This window comes from Fulvia fulva, chromosome 7 (assembly GCF_020509005.1).
Source record: "Fulvia fulva chromosome 7, complete sequence".
In the NCBI taxonomy this organism is placed as follows: Eukaryota; Fungi; Ascomycota; class Dothideomycetes; order Mycosphaerellales; family Mycosphaerellaceae; genus Fulvia; species Fulvia fulva.
In genome coordinates this window covers 3,882,933-3,900,990 of record NC_063018.1, presented here as the reverse complement: position 1 = coordinate 3,900,990, position 18,058 = coordinate 3,882,933, and the positions used below count along the sequence as shown (strand labels likewise).

The window sequence follows — 18,058 nt, the reverse complement described above, 5'->3', positions numbered from 1 at the left end:
CTCTTCGCCGGTGCAATGATGCGAATAGCGCTGTTGCGACGACAAGTAAGCCGACTGCCTCAGCTGCACTTCCTCACCTAACGTCAACGACCTGAAGGCATGCACAATGTCGTCGGACACAGATGCTCCTTTGCCAACGTATCTCACCAAGTGACAGCCATCGATGGCGTGGTTGTCGTGTATAGAGCAGAGGGTCCAGATCGCTTCCGGTAGCTGTAGCTGTCGAGCGCAGGTGGCGTCTGCTTGCTTGCACCGCATTCGGCAGCGGTGAAGAGTGATCCGGACCATTGCCCGGACGAGGTGCACGGTGGCATTCTGATGCCGTCCTCTCCTACAAAGATGTATGCATTTCTATCAGAATGCCCGCGGATCAGGACGCGCATGTGTATCTGCATTACACGCTGTTGCCATGTCTACGCGCATGCAAAGTGAGGGAGGGACTCGAGGAGGGAAGGCACATTGGGCGCGAGCCGTGCGTGCCTTCCGCATTTGCTGTCACGCTAAATGTGCCCCGCGTGCTCAAAACTGCGCGTCTGAGGTGGCAGAGTCCTTGCCCTCGCCCCTACTGCGCTGCACAGCGGCTTTCTTCACTCTGCTTCACCATCCGCAGAGCAGCACTCTATCATCACCACGGTATGTTGTCCCTCCCAGCTTGGTGAAACATCCTACCAACCACATCGCCGCAACCCAACATGCCTTGCAATCAACTTCGCTCATCGTTGTTGATTCTGCCGCCTTTGTTATGCTCGTTCCAAAGCGCGTTTCGCCTTCACAACAACAATGCGCGAGCGACATTTCATCTCAACGATGTTTAATCGACGGGCATCACCAGCTAACAGCGCGCGTCTACAGTCACTAAACCTCAACCACCAAAACACACCACCACCTGGTAAGTCAACGTCGACGCGTTCTGGCATGTCTTTCGAGAGCTTCACGACGCGAAGCTGTGTTTATTGCGCCCGGCGCTCAGCTGGTGAAGGTGTATGCACCAACACGACGCGCCAAACGCGTTGATTGAGCTCCACTTGATGTATCAACGTGGCGCATACACACCACTGCAAATCTTTCCATCGCATTGCCATTTCTGTCATCGCCGCTGACACGCGACTCACAGTAACCCATCCAGACACCAATCGCAAACATGCCAAAGGAGAAGGCAACCACCCGTGGCTCCAAGAAGGCCGTTGACAAGTCGGCTGGCGGCAAGAAGAAGAAGGGTTCGTCATCATTTCACTCCAATGTGATCACGATCGATGCTGACGCTCCACTCAGACCCAAACATGCCAAAGCGTGGTCTTTCAGCATACATGTTCTTCGCCAACGAGCAACGTGACAAGGTTCGCGACGACAACCCAGGCATCAAGTTCGGTATGTGTCGTTGCATGATCGCGCAGCGTGATCAACACTGACGTCTCTCAGGCGAGGTTGGTAAGCAACTTGGCGAGAGATGGAAGGCCCTTTCCGAGAAGCAGAAGGCTCCATATGAGGCCAAGGCTGCCGCCGACAAGAAGCGCTACGAAGAGGAGAAGGCTGCCTACACTGCCGTAAGTACCGCAATGACAGGCACTGTCAACCTCGCTAACATGATCACAGGGCGGTGACGAGGAGGAAGACGAGGAGTAGAAGACTCTTTCCGACTTGCACCGAAACACAAGAAACGACTCTCATGGACTGACCTGCCCCGAATCGGCACGGTCGTCCTCTACACCTGGCCCGAACATGTTATGCGGATTTGATGGATGCGGCAGCGTTGCAGTAACGACAGCTGCGCCCTTGCTCAAGGATGGGCGTATGATACCAAAGGGGAACTAACAAACGGAACTTTCTCTGCAGCAATGCCAGCAGCGGCGAGTAGTGTGTGTACTATAGTACAAGCAGTATGCTTTGCTTGACACTTTCCATTTCCTGTTCCTGTCGTTGCTGACCAATGAGCTTCATGATGACGGCCATCATGCTTGGATGGAAACATGTGAGCCATCCCACTACAGATCGTTGTTCATATAGGACAACCGGTATTGCTTTTCCGCTGTCTGTTCGATGAGATGAAGGTCCGGCAGCCCATGAGATAATGCCCATCGTGTACACGGCTCGGGACAGCTGTACTATTTTCAGTGTCACGCGAGACTCCCATACCACGCCGGCACGCGGTACGTCGACGTTTTGAGCGTATCGCCACGGGGACAACATGACACCGGGCCAATTGAAGAATCACACACCATCGTTCTTGCCATGTACTCTCTGCTCAGTCTGCTCCTTCCTTCACATGGCGATGTCGTTTCTGTCAACCTGAAGATGCTCGGGACAGTAGCAGTATGACCAGTGCCACGCGAGACTCCCATACCATGCCTGTACCTCGACGTTCAGCATGTTGTCCTGAACAACACGATACCGAGCCAATTGAAACACCGCATGCCTCGTTCCTGCCATAATCCTTTGCCCAATCCGCTCCTTCCCTCCCGTGGTGAGGTTGTTTCTTTTCCGACTGCGATGCCAAGTCCCCAAGTGACATAGACACAACTCTCAGGATCCCATAACCGCTTCCAGAACACGCCTACGGCACTCTCAAACCACGCCAGAAGCAACCGTTGGCATCGAAGCATCGAAGCATCGAATGGAAGCGTCCACGAGCGGCAAGTGGACTGTTCACAGCGATCGATTGCCCCGCGGAAGTGAAGCCGCAGGGAAATTCGGCAAAATAGAACCTAGCAGCTTCTCAACACGACGCGCGGCGGCTAACAGCATCATCGCGCATGTGAATTCTCATCGGTCCTCCGGTACCTGGTGAGACGAAGAAGCTGCTCGCGTGTGGGAGAGGTACCATCGTGGGGAAGCTGCAAGATCTTGTCCCAACGGAAGAGGGACGTATCTTTGAGGTTCATGCGGGAGAGAGACGGCGACGTTCTTTCATCAAGCACGTTCGTTCGCTTTTGTTGCCTGTGAGCGCATACCTCAAACACAAACGGCTCTCTCAGGGTCCAGGTTCGTATTCGAGACTCTGCAGTCTTGTCTCGTGCAGGCATTTTCCTGGCATCCTCGACTTCTTCTTCTGCTTCTTACTTCTTAGCACCTTTCTTCAACACAGTCGTTACACAAGCGGCGGGAGAACTGGTGGATACTGCTGTTCTTATTTCTTTGCCGAGGGCATTCGGCGGAGAGTGGTGTGGTTTCTTTGTTGGCCACCACCGATCGACACTTGGGCCATCTTTCTTTGCTGTTTTGAGGCGATTACTCTGGACGATCAATAGCAAGGAATACGTACCGGAGCAGGGTTCGACACTCGAACTTTCATCATGACATCGGGACTGGGGGACCCTCTCATACCACGGCAGGCCGACGTTGGAAAGACGCTCGAGGGTTTGATCTCAAACCCGTTCATAGCCTCTGTAAGTCATTTCTCCATCACACTCAATGGCACAAGGAAACTCGTTTCTGACGACCATCGAAAACTCGCAGTTCTCAGCAGACTCGACATTAGCATCCTTGATCTTTTCGCTCGTCACCGCGGCGGTCATCGCACTACTCTTCTGTTTCCTTCGACCTTACAACAGTGTTGTCTACGCCCCGCGAGCGAAATACGCAGATGCCAAACATGCTCCACCGCCAGTGCCAAAGGGCCTCTTTGCCTGGATTCCGCCGCTTATCAAAACGAAAGAGCAAGACATCGTTGAAAGAGTGGGATTAGATGCGGCCGTGTTCATGCGGGTAAATCGCATGTTGAGAAACGTATTCGCCATCATCGCGGTGCTGGGCTGTGCGATCATAATACCGGCCAATCTGGTGGGAGCAAGCAAGGCTAAGACACCGCCTGGTGTCAACTTCTTCCTGAGAATGACGCCGCAATACTCCTGGGGACAGACGAAGACATTCTGGGCGCATGTTGTGACTGCGTACTTCTTTGACGGAGTTATCATCTACTTCCTGTGGTTCAACTACAGGCACGTGGCAAAGATGCGCAGGGAATACTTCAACAGCCAAGATTACCAGCGTAGTCTACACGCGAGGACCCTCATGGTTACGGATATCCCACAGCAGTTCCGATCGGACGAAGGCATTGCGAGATTGACTGATGAGGTCAAGGCGACCCACGACATGCCACGTACCGCCGTCGCGCGCAATGTCAAGGATCTACCAGATCTGGTGGAAGAGCACACGGAAACAGTGAAAGAGTTGGAAGAGCATTTGGCAAAATATTTGAAGAATCCTGATCGACTCCCCGCGAAGCGACCACAATGCAAACCACACAAGGCAGACAAAACCTATCCGAAAGGATCACGAGTAGATGCTATCGAGTATCTGACTGGACGCATCAAGGAGCTTGAGATCGAGATTCGAGAAGTGCGAGGATCCGTGGACAAGCGCAATGCACTTTCGTACGGTTTCGCAAGCTACGAAAACATTCCTTCCGCGCACAGCGTGGCGTATGCAGCACGCAACAAGGCACCCCAAGGTTCAATCATCCGACTTGCGCCTAAGCCAAACGATCTGATCTGGAAGAACCTGAAGATGTCTAAGAAGCAACGATCGAGGCAAAACTTCCTCAACAGCTTCTGGATCACACTCTTGACTATCTTCTGGGTGGTGCCGAACATTTTGATTGCAGTCTTCCTGTCGAATTTGGCAAATCTGGGCAAAGTTTGGCCGGCCTTTCAAACGAACCTGGAGCAAAACCGCGGCTGGTGGGCATTAGTGCAAGGTATCGCAGCACCTGCTATCACAACGCTGTTCTACTTCTACCTGCCATCAATCTTCCGCAAGTTGTGCATGAATGCAGGAGACGTAAGCAAGACCAGCAGAGAACGACATGTTGCGAGAAGCCTTTACAACTTCTTTTGCTTCAACAACCTGATTGTCTTCTCGGTGTTCTCTTCTATATTCTCCTGGGTTGCACTTCTTATCGGCGGCAAGAGCTATGACGAGACCCAACCGATCAATTCGATCATGATTGGTCTTTGTACGGTTTCCCCGTACTGGATATCGTGGATGTTGCAGCGCAATTTAGGTGCTGCTGTTGATCTCAGTCAACTATGGACCTTGATCTGGGGCTCATTTTCAAGACGATTCCTCTCGCCGACACCTCGACGACTGATCGAGCTGTCCGCACCTCAGCCGTTCGACTACGCCAGCTACTACAACTACTTTCTGTTCTACTCGACAGTCGCCATTTCGTTCGCCACCATTCAGCCGCTGATCTTGGTCGTCACTGCATTATACTTCTGCATGGACTCGTTCATGAAGAAGTACCTTCTTCTTTACGTTTTCATCACCAAGTACGAGTCAGGTGGCATGTTCTGGCGTTCGTTCTTCAACAGAATGCTGTTTCTGTCATTCTTCGGCAATTGCGTCATGGCTCTCGTGATCTACGGCGCGGGGGGCGATGTTGATATAACCTGGCCTTTGCTTGCAGCAATGGTGCCACTGCCCTTGATCATCATCGGATTCAAAATCTACTGCAGACGTACCTTTGACGATGAGATTCACTACTATCAGAAAGGGCAGGTCATGGACGATGCAGAGTTCAGCGCTGGAGTGAGCGAGGAGGGCAAGAAGAAGCGAAAGGGTGATAGAATGGCTGTCCGATTCGGACATCCCGTGCTGTACAAGCCACTGATCACACCGATGGTCCACTCAAGGAGCCAACATCTACTCAAGAACATCTACACAGGCCGAACATCCGCGGATGCAGATCAGACGACGCTGGCCGGCTACAGTGATGTGTACATGGACGATATGAATGCCCAAAAGCCAGGCAAGTCAGCAGCCACACTACCTGGCGGACCGCAAGGATGGGAGATTGTTGACGAGAACAACATGGACTTCGAACACTACAAGAACAGACCAGAATTCCGCGATGAAGCTGGTGGTGACGGCGAGTTGTATGGACATGCCGCAGATATGGTCAGGCCTGGTACACCCTCGAGTGTCATGACCGGTTTGACAAGACGTGCTGGCACATTCGAATCAGATATGAGTTTTGGTCACGACCGGAGTGCGAGTGGCTCTCAAGAGCCACCATTCTCTCGTGACAGGAGCCAGTCTGCGGACTCTGAGCGTACTAAGACTGGCGAGGGTGGTGTTGAGTACCCTCGCGGATACCACCAGACACCTTCCAACCTCAGAGGCGAATCTCCTGCTGGCTTCGCGCGGCCGCAACATCTTCGTGGTCAAGAGAGCAGAGAAGGCCTAACAGCTTTCGCGGCACCAGTCGGTCAGAGCACTCCTAGTGGGGACTTTGGAGGCTATGGACCTGTCAGGTACGGAAACGTGCCTGGCCAAACACCAGATTACACCCCTGGTGAAGAAGACACGAGTTACGATTATTTCAGACGTGGGCGGACACAAGGACGATAGACGGAACGGCGCTTCTACTTTTAGCCAGTCACGGTTGACAGTACAGTGAAATGCTACGAATGATGGATGTAATAGATAGTTAGAGACTTTGCATAGGCGGCGAAACTGGCGAGGGGTAGTCAGTACCCGAACGATGTTGACCGGGAAAGCGACAGAATCGAAAGCCATGAGATGATTTACCCTTTCCATCACTTGGATTCATGGACTTCACTGTGGTTCGTTCGTTCTGCGTGTACTCAAAGTGGTGACCCTAATGGATTGCATCCGAGTGATCGCGGGGCGCCGACCAACGGCGAAGGCCCGGTACGGGATGATCCTTGCTCCTTCCTCCAGACCCAACAACAGCATGCCTCTTCCCTTCGCTCGGCTCGGTCACGAACAACCTACATCGACTTCTAATGAATCTCGAAACGACGTTACACCAGGGACATATACATGTGGCTCTCAACGAACTACGTCCCTTGGCAGTTTGTCACATCATGAAGAACGAGACGTCCAATGTGGAACTTGAGGCAGTTTTCGTTGGACACTACTGTCCAGAAGCGCCTGAGACCCGATGACAAGCAAGCCGCTGGTGTCCTAGAGCCGCTTCGTGAGCGTCATTTTGCACTTGGGATGCGTCAAGGCATGCATCAAACGATCAGGTCGTGGAGCGATTGGCCTGACCACCGCGAATCCTCAATCAACGTGTCTAGGATCTGACCTTGAAGGAGCAAGCAGACACTAACGCCGTCTATTGTTACTCCTCGTTGTTACCGCCGGTCGAAGATGTGTTGAGCTGGACTAGCGCCGATGCTATGGCTTATGACCCTTCAAGGTGACGCAGAGGCACGCTGATGGCTGCAGAGAGGTAAGGGTTGAAAAGCTATATAATCGCCTTATTGCTTCCCAGGTCAAGTGCTCGATCAGACACTGTCTCCTTCACAACAGACTCTTCCACAGACTCTTTGCTATTACCCGACGAACATCGCATACTTTCTGTTGCAAAAGGCGACGCAGCCCTGAGCTGAGTTCAGAGTGGTTTATATGACTTCCAACACTCCCCCTACTTCTTTAGTTCGGAGAAGCGAAGAAGTCCTAACGATTGCAACGTATGCAAATGCTTCGATATAGAAGGATTGTTCTCTCGCTAGTAGGTCGAACTCGGAGTTCTCGGATCATCCTGTCAGCCTGACAGGGCACTCGGCCAGGGCACTCCCTGCTGCTAATTCCCCCGCAGCCAACAAAGCGCGAAATTCGGGCTCGTAATCGTTGTAAAATGCGACGCCGCCCTGAGCTGAGTTCAGAGCGGCTTATATGACTTTCAACACTTTCCTATACTGTTCCGCTCACCCCAACGATTACTTCGACATGGCCGGCTTCCTAGCAACAGCTTTGCTCCTCGCTGCAAATTTGGCGACTGTCCACGGCAACTACTGTACCTTCTATTCGGACGACAAATGCACAAGTCAGGTTGGAAGCGTCAATTATGAGGCAGGCAACGAAAACTGCCTATTCAATTCTGGTCATTTCATCGACTGCGACATCAAGGGCATAAACTACGGGATCGAGCAATATCCGCGACACCAATGCGGCGGCAACCCTAAAGGCTATTTTGGCTTCGACGGAACCTGCACAGACATTGCAGCAATTGCCAGCCGGGAATATCAATACAAGCTCTATATCAGCGGCATTACGACGAGGGCTACTTCTGGCGGTGTCAACAAGACTGAGGGGACCTTGCCGTTTCCAGTCGACGAGCCACCGGAGCCACAAGCCCAGTCTTCGTTGAACTATGTTGAAGGTTTGACTGCAAAGGATAAAGCCGCTCTAGAGAAGCGTGCCGACACCTGCGAAGCTAGGATTGAGTTCTACTACGGTAACGAGTGTAAAGGACCTGCGGCTGTGTTTGATGAACAGGTGCCAGTCCTCGGACCTAAGGATTCTAATTACATGTCTCCCTGCCACAATGATGGCCTGTACGGGAGGTATGTTACGAAACGAAGCACTTGCGACGTGGTCCTGTGGGATGGGGACAATTGCACAGGGAAACCACAAGACCTTTTCACCGAACCACTCGGATGTAGAGTCGTCCATGGGGAAGATTACACGGTGCGTTCGTGGCAATGGAGATGTGACGTGGATGCTTGCAACGATCAGTTTGGTACGTGAGTTGATCGGCCTGATCACTCGACGAATCTGGTGGATGAGATGACGATGTAACTAGCCTTTACAACAAGGACGCTGTGGCCGCAGTAGCCCTACGATACATCTGTATGTAGATGGATGAAATATTCTTGCACCCGGCCGTCACTTCCTTGAGGTGCATGTGCTCAGCTGACGACTCTCGTAGAAACCCAGCACTGCGACTCCAAGCAGTCTCCCGACAGTACCACAGCGCTGCAATGCTCTCATGCATGAATGAAGTGTGACAACCCACTGGTCGCTCGATGCCCGATTCGATCCTGCCGCCGCATGATACAGACTGGTCTGCATCGGATTACGCAGCTTACACGGGCCTGGAACGCGTAACAAAAGATCACAACATCAGCTAATACCTTTTACTGTCAGCGACGAGTAACGTGTAATAAGACGAAGGCGGCGTGAAGTCGTGTTCTGGCCCAAACAATGTCTCGTCAGCCCTCATTTTGGCGTTCTGCCATAGTGCACTGTGCAGCTGAAGAGGGGTGTTGGCGCCTCCACAAGTGGGCCTCGGCGTGGAGAGGGGGAGAGGTGAAGCACATGCGCGTTAGAATAGTGGGACGGGGGTGGGCCAGCTCCGGCAAGGTTGTGCAGCTGCAATATTGTTGTATTGATCAAAACCCTTGCAACTTTTCTTCCTTCTGGACTCAGGACTGAGGAAAGACTGGCAAAAGATGTCGAACATGTCGCTCTATGGCAGCATGAGGCATGGCCTTGAGCATGCTACGTACCGACAGCTTGCAATTGGCGTTGCGGGTGGTGCTTTTGTGCTTTGGGTTTTGGGGAAGGTGCTGAGGGAGGTGTCGCATTTGTTGTTTCCAAAGTGAGTCCTGCACTACTTCAATACTGCACACGAACACAAGCTGATGGGTGTCCAGTGTCATCCCCGGCGAACCCAACACGCCCCTCCTCGCCACGCCTCGCCCAAACAAAGACTCAGCCACCGCCGAAGACCTCAAAACCACTCGACGATACGACTACATCATCATTGGTGGCGGAACCGCTGGATGCGTACTCGCCAACCGCCTGACAGAAGACCCCAACACCACCGTCCTCGTCATCGAAGCAGGCCACTCCGACTTGAAGCAGATCTTCTCCCGCATCCCAGCAGGTTTCGGGCGTCTGTTCAGTACAGCAGCCGACTGGGCTTTCTACACCAAAAAAGACACGGGCTGCAATGATCGTCAACTGTTCTGGCCGAGAGGCAAGATGCTTGGTGGGTGTAGCGCTATCAATGCTATGATCTATAACAAGGGAGCTGCTGAAGACTATGATGAGTGGGAGAGGCTTGGGAACAAGGGCTGGGGATGGTATAATGTTGAGGAGTATTCGAGGAAGGCGGAGGGTTTCCAGCAAAGTCCGAGGTCGAAGCTGAGTGCTGAGGATTTGGTCGATCATGGTCGCAGTGGACCTTGGCAGACTGGGTATTGTATTATGGCGCCGCTTTGCGGTGTCTTTCTGGATGCGTGTGAGGCGGTGGGGATTCCTAAGATTGCCGACTTCAACTCGAGGAAGGGGATGTTGGGAGCTTCGCAGTTCCAGACGTTCATTGATTCGAAGGGTCAGCGGTCGAGCACGGCGGTGGCCTATCTGACGAAGGACGTTGCCAGCCGATCGAACTTGAGCATTGCTACTGGACAGATCGTGACGAAGATCGTCTTTGACAAGTCCGGTGCGAAGCCTCGCGCTGTTGGAATCGAAATGGGATCTTCCAAGGCCAGCCCAATTCGATACGTTGTCAAGGCTAGGAAAGAGGTCATCTTGTCCGCCGGAGCAGTCCAGTCTCCCCAGATTCTCAAGCTCTCTGGAATCGGCCCAGCAGCAGAACTCAAACAACACAACATCCCCCTCATCAAAGACCTCCTCGGCGTCGGCACCAACCTCGCCGACCACCTCTGCGGCATCATGGTCTTCGAATCCCGCGAAAAATCCCTCCAATACCTCGTCGACACGGTCAAAGGCATCCCACCCCTGATCGAATGGCTCCGCCACGGCACAGGCCCCATGACAACCAACGTAGGCGAAGCAGGCTGCTTCCTCAACGTCGCCCAACGACCCGACTGCCCCCCCTCCCTGCAACACAACGACCTCTCCTCCCACCCCAACGCCCCCGATCTCGAGCTCCTCGTCGGCGCACTCGCCTACATCAACCACGGCAAGACTCTCGCCCCGGCTACCAAGGACTACTTCTCCATCGGCCCTATCATGCTCCGCCCCGAATCGCGCGGGAGCATCACTCTCGCGTCCTCTTCCCCCTTCGACGCGCCCATCATCGACGCAAACTACCTCGCTACCCAACACGACCGCGACATGATGACGTACGGCATGAAACTCGCCCGCGACGTCGCGGCTTCGGCACCGTTTAAGCAAGCGTTCGGATCATGGTACTGTCCTAAGAATGTCGAGAAAATGAGTGATAACGAGTTACTAGAGACTGTGAGGGATCATGGCGAGACGATTTATCATCCCATGTGTACGAACAAGATGGGAAATGTAGAGGATGAGACGGCCGTGGTGGATGCGGAGTTGAAGGTTCATGGGGTGGAGGGATTGAGAGTGGTGGATGCGAGTGTGTTCCCGATGCCGGTGGCGTGTCATCCGTGTGCGCCGGTTGTTATGGTGGCGGAAAGGGCGGCGGATCTTGTGAAGGGGAGGGGGACGATTAAGGAGATTCCTTAGAGATCGACATCGACAGTGTGATGAGATTATGAGACAGATAGGCACATGGCAGTGGAGCGATATGGAGGATCAAGATATGATGAAAAAACGATGTCTTTTTCGCTATGAACAACCTTCGGTATCATTACCCAACCTCAAAGACAATACAATCAGATGCCACAACGCCGCCGATCCCCACTCGTCGAACCCTGTTTAAGCCCTGAGTCTGGTATCTCTATACACACTCTCCATGTTCATCATTACCCCCCCCCCCCCGCATCGCCATGCTCAAATTGCTCAGATACCAACGAACAAACAAATCAAAAGAAAAGCGCACAAACAACAACCATAAAGGCCACACCACTGATGGAAACCTTTCCCCCAGCGCCCTCATACGGAGTAATACTGTTCGAAGGAGCAGGGACATACGTCGTCCCAAACCCCGACGAAGCACCACCACCACCAACAGGCCCCACCGGTCCCGGCGCCGAAGTAGTCGGGTACGGCGCTGCGGCAGGCGCAGTAGGAGCAGACGTGTAGCCCGGTGCGGAGGTGACGGGTGCGACAGGCGTGCCGTAGCCGAGACCCGGCTGCTCTTGGGTCGAGCTGCCTTGGGTGACTGTGTACGTCGTCATCTGGACCTGGGGGACAGTAACGGTCGTGATGATGGTGGAGGTCGTGGATGAAGAGGGGATGGTGTTGCCTTGGTTTTCGCCTGTGGTGTAGGTGACGGGGACTGGGTACTCGGTGGAGTATGTAATGGTGGTGCACGGGATGCTGGCTGCTGGGGTGACGGCTGGTGAGGAGTTGACAGGGGAGCCTTCCGTGCTGCTGGAGGCGGGTGCTGTGGTGAGGGGTGCTTCGGGTGTGGAGATGGTTGTGGCGATGGCGTAGGAGGATGTTTGGGTGGCTGCTGGGCAGTTTGTTACTTCAGGGCCGCAAGAGGTGACAGTGTTGATTTGGGTGCTGTAGAGCGTGACGGTCTTGGGTGAGGATGCTGGAGCTGATGACTCGACGGGAGAGCCTTCGATGGAGCTGATGGGAGCGTAGGAGAAGGTGGCAGCTGGAGTGACGGTGGATGGGCACGCGGTTATGACTGCCGGGTTCTCGGGGATGTAGGGAGCACAGATTCCCATGAAATAGGATGCGCCAGACGTTGTATCATCATCCGTGGTGGACCAGGAGCTGACACACTGATATACCTGCTTGACAAACTCTGCGTTCTTGCAGAAGCAGCTGTAATCAGAGTTGTCCTTGCAAGTAGTGAGGTACATCCAAGTGTTCAAGCACTTTGGCAGAAGGTTTGGCGATTCGGGCTTTGGACCTTCATACGTAGGCACAGCGCTCGTCACACTGGCTGGCGCAGAGTATGATGGAGCTGTGGTTACTGTGGAGACCTCGGAGCTGGAGCCATAGCCGGGTGCGCTTGGTGCGCTGTATGTACCATTGTTGCTGGGGACAGTGCCTGTGCTGTAGGTTGGGACCGAAGTGGTAGTGACTGGCGATCCTTCCGTGGAAGAGGAAGAAGAGCCATAAGCTGGTGCAGTGTAGGCGGGAGCCGAGTCCGTGCTGGATGTCGTTACCGGCGCCTCCTCAGTGCTAGAGCTGGACGTGATCGCGACGCAGACTGTGCTGGACCCGTAGGCAGGGACTGATTGAGTCGATCCATAGCCGCATTCAATTGCTGATGATGTTGTAGCTGAAGAAGTCTCCACGCTGGACGACTCATATGCTGGTGCGGTGGGCACTGATGTGGTGTCTACTGACTCGACAGAGCTGGAAGTAGAGTATGATGGAGGCGCAGTCGAAGAGTATGAAGGTGGAGTGCTTGATGCCGAACCGCAGTTGAAGCCAACGCTGTGAACACCAATGTTGCAACCCTTCCCCTTGGAGTCACCAGCAGGCTTGAAAGTAACACTCTTGGCACCACCACACTGGCTATTCTGGATGACAGTACCGCGGGCGCTGCAAGAGTGGACTTCCTTACAGATCGACTCGTCAGGCATGGTGTAGTGGCATTCAATGTCGGCATCCTGGTCGGAGGAGACCTCGAATTTGTCAAGAGACATGGTCTTGTCATCGTCACAGGAGATCACTGGCTCCTTGTCGAGGTCCGCTGAAATACACTTGGATTGGAAGGAACGCTTGGTCAAGAGATCACGCTTGCCGAAAGAGTTTGTGCAGGACCAGCCCGAGAACTTGTTGCTGCCGTAGCTGTCGAAAGAGCCATCCTTGAGGCCAGACCAGTTGTATCCAGTTGACTGCTCCGATGTACACTCGTTGTTGGTGTTGTCTGGAGTCGAATAGTGGCCAGAGCCACCCCATCCGCCGCCATACCCGCCTGTAGCGATGACCTGGTGGGCTGCGAGGCCAGCCGCAGCAATAGCTGTTGTTGTGAAATGCATGTTGGTTTGAAGCTTGCTCCCAAACGAAAGTATATGGTCTATGCCAACGGGAAGTTACAGGGAGTTGCAAGGTTATTAGTGGCAGGTAATTGAAGCCAGGCAAAACGAGCGACCTGCTTCGAAGATTGTTTTAGCACAAAGACAGACACAATGTGGAAATGTGAGTAATGACGAAGGAGAAAGAGAACAAGACCAAACATGAAAGAGACACCCAGCTCTATATCCTCACCCCATCAAAGAATGGTACGGCAACAGAGCCCAAACAGGAGACATGGAAGACAGTTCTCCACCACTCAACAGAGTCGGATGTCTTGAACATCGGGCAGGCGCACCAAAGGGCACCAAAGGCCCATGTGTGTTTGACGCTGCAGTGGTCACCGTGCACGTGTCAGCGGCTGCATTATGCATAGCCTGCATTGTGGCCAGCCGATGTTTGGGAGTGCTGGTGTGGCGTCGAGTATGGCCTTTTCCAGTAACTCGTTTGGCAGCACTAATGCAGGTACGCCTCGCCTGCAGTCAGCGTCTCCTGTTTCAGCAGTATAAGCCTTTTCTTTTCGGGAGGACCACCGTTTCGGGCGGCAACAACGCTTCAACGTGCTCGTGCGAACGGGTTGTCTTCCCGATGGCGTTCTGATGCGATGTTTGTGAGGAAGTGCGTGAAGTAGGAGGGCGCCATTGTTTGTTGCCGTGAAGCCGTGGTGAGACGGGTTCGGGGAGTGTCTGGGCATGCGATGCGAGCTGTCCGTGAGGTGGCCGACAGGAATAGACCATTCGAGTCAGCAACATGTTGTGTAACTTGTGTTCCTGCAGTCGAAGCGCTTGGGACCAAATCCAAGATGCGAATCTTGGCCAAGACAAACGCGCTGTTGATTGGTCGGAGCCCAAGCGGGCATGTGTGGCGCAAGCGGCTGCGTTCCTGGCCGTGCCGTCTATGCCAATCGAGCTCCAACAACCATGTCGACATGCTGCATAGCTCTCGCCATCGACACACACGGCCAAGATTCCCGCTGGAACCTTGAGCGATTTCTCGGTAACAGTGGGCTCGCGACATGGTTGGATCATGTACGATGGGTTTCTCCCTGATGAGGGACAAGACTACCATGTGCTATATTGTCTGGCCGAAGACACCAGCCGTACTGGAGGACCTGGTCGGGATATTCCTAAGCCGTAAGCCGCCATTGTGGCCTTCGCGTGTCTCTGCTGGTCGACGTTGGGGACATGGCTGCCACGTTTGACCACCGCGACTCACAACCTCATGGAATCCGTACCAGATGAACAAGCGAAAGACCCTTGTGTTGTATCGGGTGACATCCCGTCCTTGCATGAGATCCACCTCTCCCAGTAAATATTGCAGGCGCCTCGCTTGTGTCACCATTTCGTGATTACTTCACCGGTTACCTAGGCGCCTGTTGACAGCCGACATCATGTGTGCCGTTTCTGCTGGTTATCAGGTACTGCTTTCTCGTAGCCAAGATGGCAGAGACTCTAGCGTTTTGGATTGAGACACCAGAGTATGGCGGCTAAAGTCGCGTGCTATGACAGCTCGCTACCTCTCTTGCCGTGGTTTAGGTCATGACAACACACGTTCGTTTGCATCGACTTGACGAAAACAGTCGAGAGGAGTGATGTACCGGTCTGAGAGTATGGTAAGAGTAGTACTGAACGCAGCAACGCACTTTTGACTCCGACCTCTCAGAGGTCCGACTCCGACCGGGTATCCTGGAAAGCAGCAAGAAAGAACGCACAAAAGAAACAGACAAAAGAAACAAACCCACTCCACTCCTGCTCGCTCTCTCTGCCGCCGCACCGCCACCCCAGTACCATAGCCCACTTGCCCAACCTCGAAGCTCACCTCACTCCATAATCGAATCATTCCTACCCCCTCCAACCTCCTCCCCATACTCCTCCTCAACCCCCTGCATCTCCTCATTCTCATCCTCCTCCGCCATCTGCACCAAATGCTCAAACCCATGCTCCGCATACCCACCATACCCCTCAATAAACTCCTGATCAACACTACTCAACCCCATGCTCCCCTTATGCGAAGCCTTAGCATCAGCCTCCTGCAGCAGCAAAATCTTCTCACTCTTCTTTCCCTTCTTCTTAAGGTAGAAGCGGGATAGGAGGTTGTCGAGTTCCGTGGTGGTGAGCTGTGAGTCGCAGTACGCCAGGTAGGCGACGACTTCTGCGTGGCTTTCGCCGGCGGCGTAGTCGCGCTTGGGGAGGGAGCGCTTGTGGAGGAGGAGGTCGAGTTCGTTGTCGGACATGATGGAGCGCGGGTTGATGAGGGTGTCTTCGGTGACTTCGATGCGCACTGTGGCGGTTTCTTGTTGTGGGGTGATTGGGGAGGTGTTGGGGGAGTCGATGATGGGGGCTTTGGATGCGCTCTTTCTGGTTGAGCGGCGTGGGGTGCGCTTGTTGGTTTTGCGAGAGGAGACTTGGACGAGTTGCTCGTCGTCTGCTTCGCTGCCGCTGTCGTTGAGGTGGATCTGGTCTTCGTCCTCGTCACTCTCGGCGTCGGTGAGCTCTGGCTCTTCTTCGTCCTCGTCGTCGCTCTCGAACTCGTCGATGGCTTCGTCCTCCTCGGGCTCGTACTTGCTCTGGCGACGGGTGCGGATTGGCATGCCATCAATATCGACGCCAGTAAGCTTTTGGTAAAGCTTCTTCTCAGCACGGTTGCGAGCAGTCTCCCACTCACGCTCAGCGCGCATCATGGCAAGAACTGCCTTGCGACGATCACGCAAACGAGCGCGATTGATCTCCCGCTCTTGCTTGATGCGGGCACGCTCCTTGCGCTCGGAGGCCTTGCGAAGTGCCTCTGCGACACGTCTCTGGTTGGACTCTGCCTGCTCACGCTTCTTCTGATTTGCACGCTCTTTCTTCTCCTCATCCACGCGACGGACCTCAGCTTCGGCATCGGCACGTGCTTGCTTAGCAGCTGCAATGCGATCCTCCCGCAGCTTGCGACGTCCAGCTTGGTCACGGTCGAGCTCGATGGGTAGCAGAGCTGTGCCCGCACGAAGATCATCGTATCTCTCCTTGCAGGCATTGGCGGTGTACTTCTTGCGACCGAGCTTGTCTGCCATGTGTGACTGGATGTCCTCCCACTTCTTCTTCTCGAGATTCTCGCGGAGCGTGACATATCGCTTCTCGACCGCCTCGCAAACTTCGTGTAGCTTGTCGTCCTGCAGCAGGTCAGTATCTCTCAATCTCGCAGGAGCATGACACGCGTCCTTACCTCTCCTTCGTGCCAATCACTCAACTCATCGTCCAGTCTCTCGTTCTCGATGCGCTCCAGGAGCTTGCGCAGACGCAGCCATCTGCTGCCCACTGTCTTGGGCTCATATCGCATACGGCCTTCTTCTTTCAGCTTGTTTGCCACATAGACGTCCGCGTAGCCTTGCTGCTTGAGTTCGATGATGCGGCCATCATCGGAGTCGTACTCCGCTCGAATTGGCTTCGCGATGGCTGCGATACCGCCAGTGACTCTCGGGGTCTTGGTGGCAGCACGTGCTGCTTTGCGCGCCTCGCTGGAAAGTGGGTTATACGGCTATCATTGGATGTCAGCAGGCCGGGAGTGTCGATCAGTACCATGGTAGGTATGATATTCGTGAAGTGACTCACATCAGGATCGCGATCTGCGTCGCTGTCGTCGGCGTCTGAGTCTGGATCGCTCTTGATGCCAAGTTCCTCCAGCTCAGCGCCGGCGGCAATAGCCTCATCACGTCCTGCAGCGCGTCAGCCGGTCATGATGCCATGGCGTATGCCACTTTGTGACCCCACGACGCTGTCGCCGTCGCACTGAAGCCTAACATGGTGTGGAAGCCTACCTGTGACGTCTGGTATCGGCGCGCCAAACCAGGCGGGCGCCAATTGGATGCCGTCCATGGTGTGACGGTGTCTGGCTGTTGTCAGTGGTGGTTGTTGGTGGTATGTGGTGTTGTGATGTGGTCGCGTGCAGTGACTCAAGTGGTGTAGTTGCTACCATGCGAGTGAGACCAAAATGGGGCCTCAAATAGTGCGGCTTGTGCGTGGAGAGGGCGCGTCGCGACTTCCCCTGCCGCTGATAGCCGTTTCTGGAAAGAGTGAGGCTAAAGTGACGACGTGTTACCTTACCACAAGTGAAGCCGTGCAAGGCTGCAGCCCGTGTGAGCTGCGGGGCAGGCCTCTCATGGAAGAAGCACCCCTTTCGGAAGCGCAATCATGTCCTTTCACGGGACTGTGCTTCGAGAGTTTGCCCAGCCACCGAGGACTTCGAGGCACAATGCCGATGGCTTGGAAGTGAGCACCCACAAAGAGAGGAAGAGGGTAAGCCACGCAATGAACTACGCCGTGACCGGGGGTTCAAAGACTTGATGTAGGTGTACAATAGCATTGTGGGAGCAGCAAAGTGCTCCAAAGTGTGAAATGGAGCGATATGCTTTCAACGATGAGGCCTCCGGCGTGGGGCTGCTGTGTCCAGATTC

At 54.1% G+C, this 18,058-nt stretch overlaps 6 protein-coding genes across 6 annotated transcripts; 4 read left to right on the top strand and 2 right to left on the bottom strand.

Annotated features, from left to right (window-relative positions):
• Positions 1-1,141: 1,141 nt before the first annotated feature.
• Positions 1,142-1,623, top strand: CLAFUR5_10624 (Non-histone chromosomal protein 6; the record flags this gene model as incomplete). The annotated part of the gene is made up of 4 exons (XM_047909772.1): positions 1,142-1,217; positions 1,273-1,368; positions 1,420-1,544; positions 1,594-1,623. 4 exons carry the CDS (start codon positions 1,142-1,144, stop codon positions 1,621-1,623), a joined length of 327 nt encoding a protein of 108 aa, XP_047764388.1.
• Positions 1,624-3,290: 1,667 nt separating this feature from the next.
• On the top strand, positions 3,291-6,348 carry CLAFUR5_10623 (uncharacterized protein; the record flags this gene model as incomplete). The annotated part of the gene is made up of 2 exons (XM_047909771.1): positions 3,291-3,383; positions 3,454-6,348. The coding sequence occupies 2 exons, from the start codon at positions 3,291-3,293 to the stop codon at positions 6,346-6,348; spliced, it is 2,988 nt and encodes a 995-aa protein (XP_047764382.1).
• Positions 6,349-7,698: 1,350 nt separating this feature from the next.
• CLAFUR5_14671 (Ecp29) lies at positions 7,699-8,499 on the top strand (the record flags this gene model as incomplete). Its single annotated transcript, XM_047913819.1, has 1 exon — positions 7,699-8,499. The coding sequence occupies one exon, from the start codon at positions 7,699-7,701 to the stop codon at positions 8,497-8,499; it is 801 nt and encodes a 266-aa protein (XP_047764160.1).
• Positions 8,500-9,203: 704 nt separating this feature from the next.
• CLAFUR5_10622 (Dehydrogenase) lies at positions 9,204-11,208 on the top strand (the record flags this gene model as incomplete). The annotated part of the gene is made up of 2 exons (XM_047909770.1): positions 9,204-9,352; positions 9,408-11,208. The coding sequence occupies 2 exons, from the start codon at positions 9,204-9,206 to the stop codon at positions 11,206-11,208; spliced, it is 1,950 nt and encodes a 649-aa protein (XP_047764383.1).
• Positions 11,209-11,507: 299 nt separating this feature from the next.
• CLAFUR5_10621 (uncharacterized protein) lies at positions 11,508-13,592 on the bottom strand (the record flags this gene model as incomplete). The annotated part of the gene is made up of 1 exon (XM_047909769.1): positions 11,508-13,592. The coding sequence occupies one exon, from the start codon at positions 13,590-13,592 to the stop codon at positions 11,508-11,510; it is 2,085 nt and encodes a 694-aa protein (XP_047764384.1).
• A 1,853-nt stretch (positions 13,593-15,445) lies between these two features.
• Positions 15,446-17,480, bottom strand: CLAFUR5_10620 (uncharacterized protein; the record flags this gene model as incomplete). Its single annotated transcript, XM_047909768.1, has 4 exons — positions 15,446-16,777; positions 16,831-17,142; positions 17,217-17,320; positions 17,423-17,480. 4 exons carry the CDS (start codon positions 17,478-17,480, stop codon positions 15,446-15,448), a joined length of 1,806 nt encoding a protein of 601 aa, XP_047764385.1.
• Between the last annotated feature and the right edge of the window lie 578 nt (positions 17,481-18,058).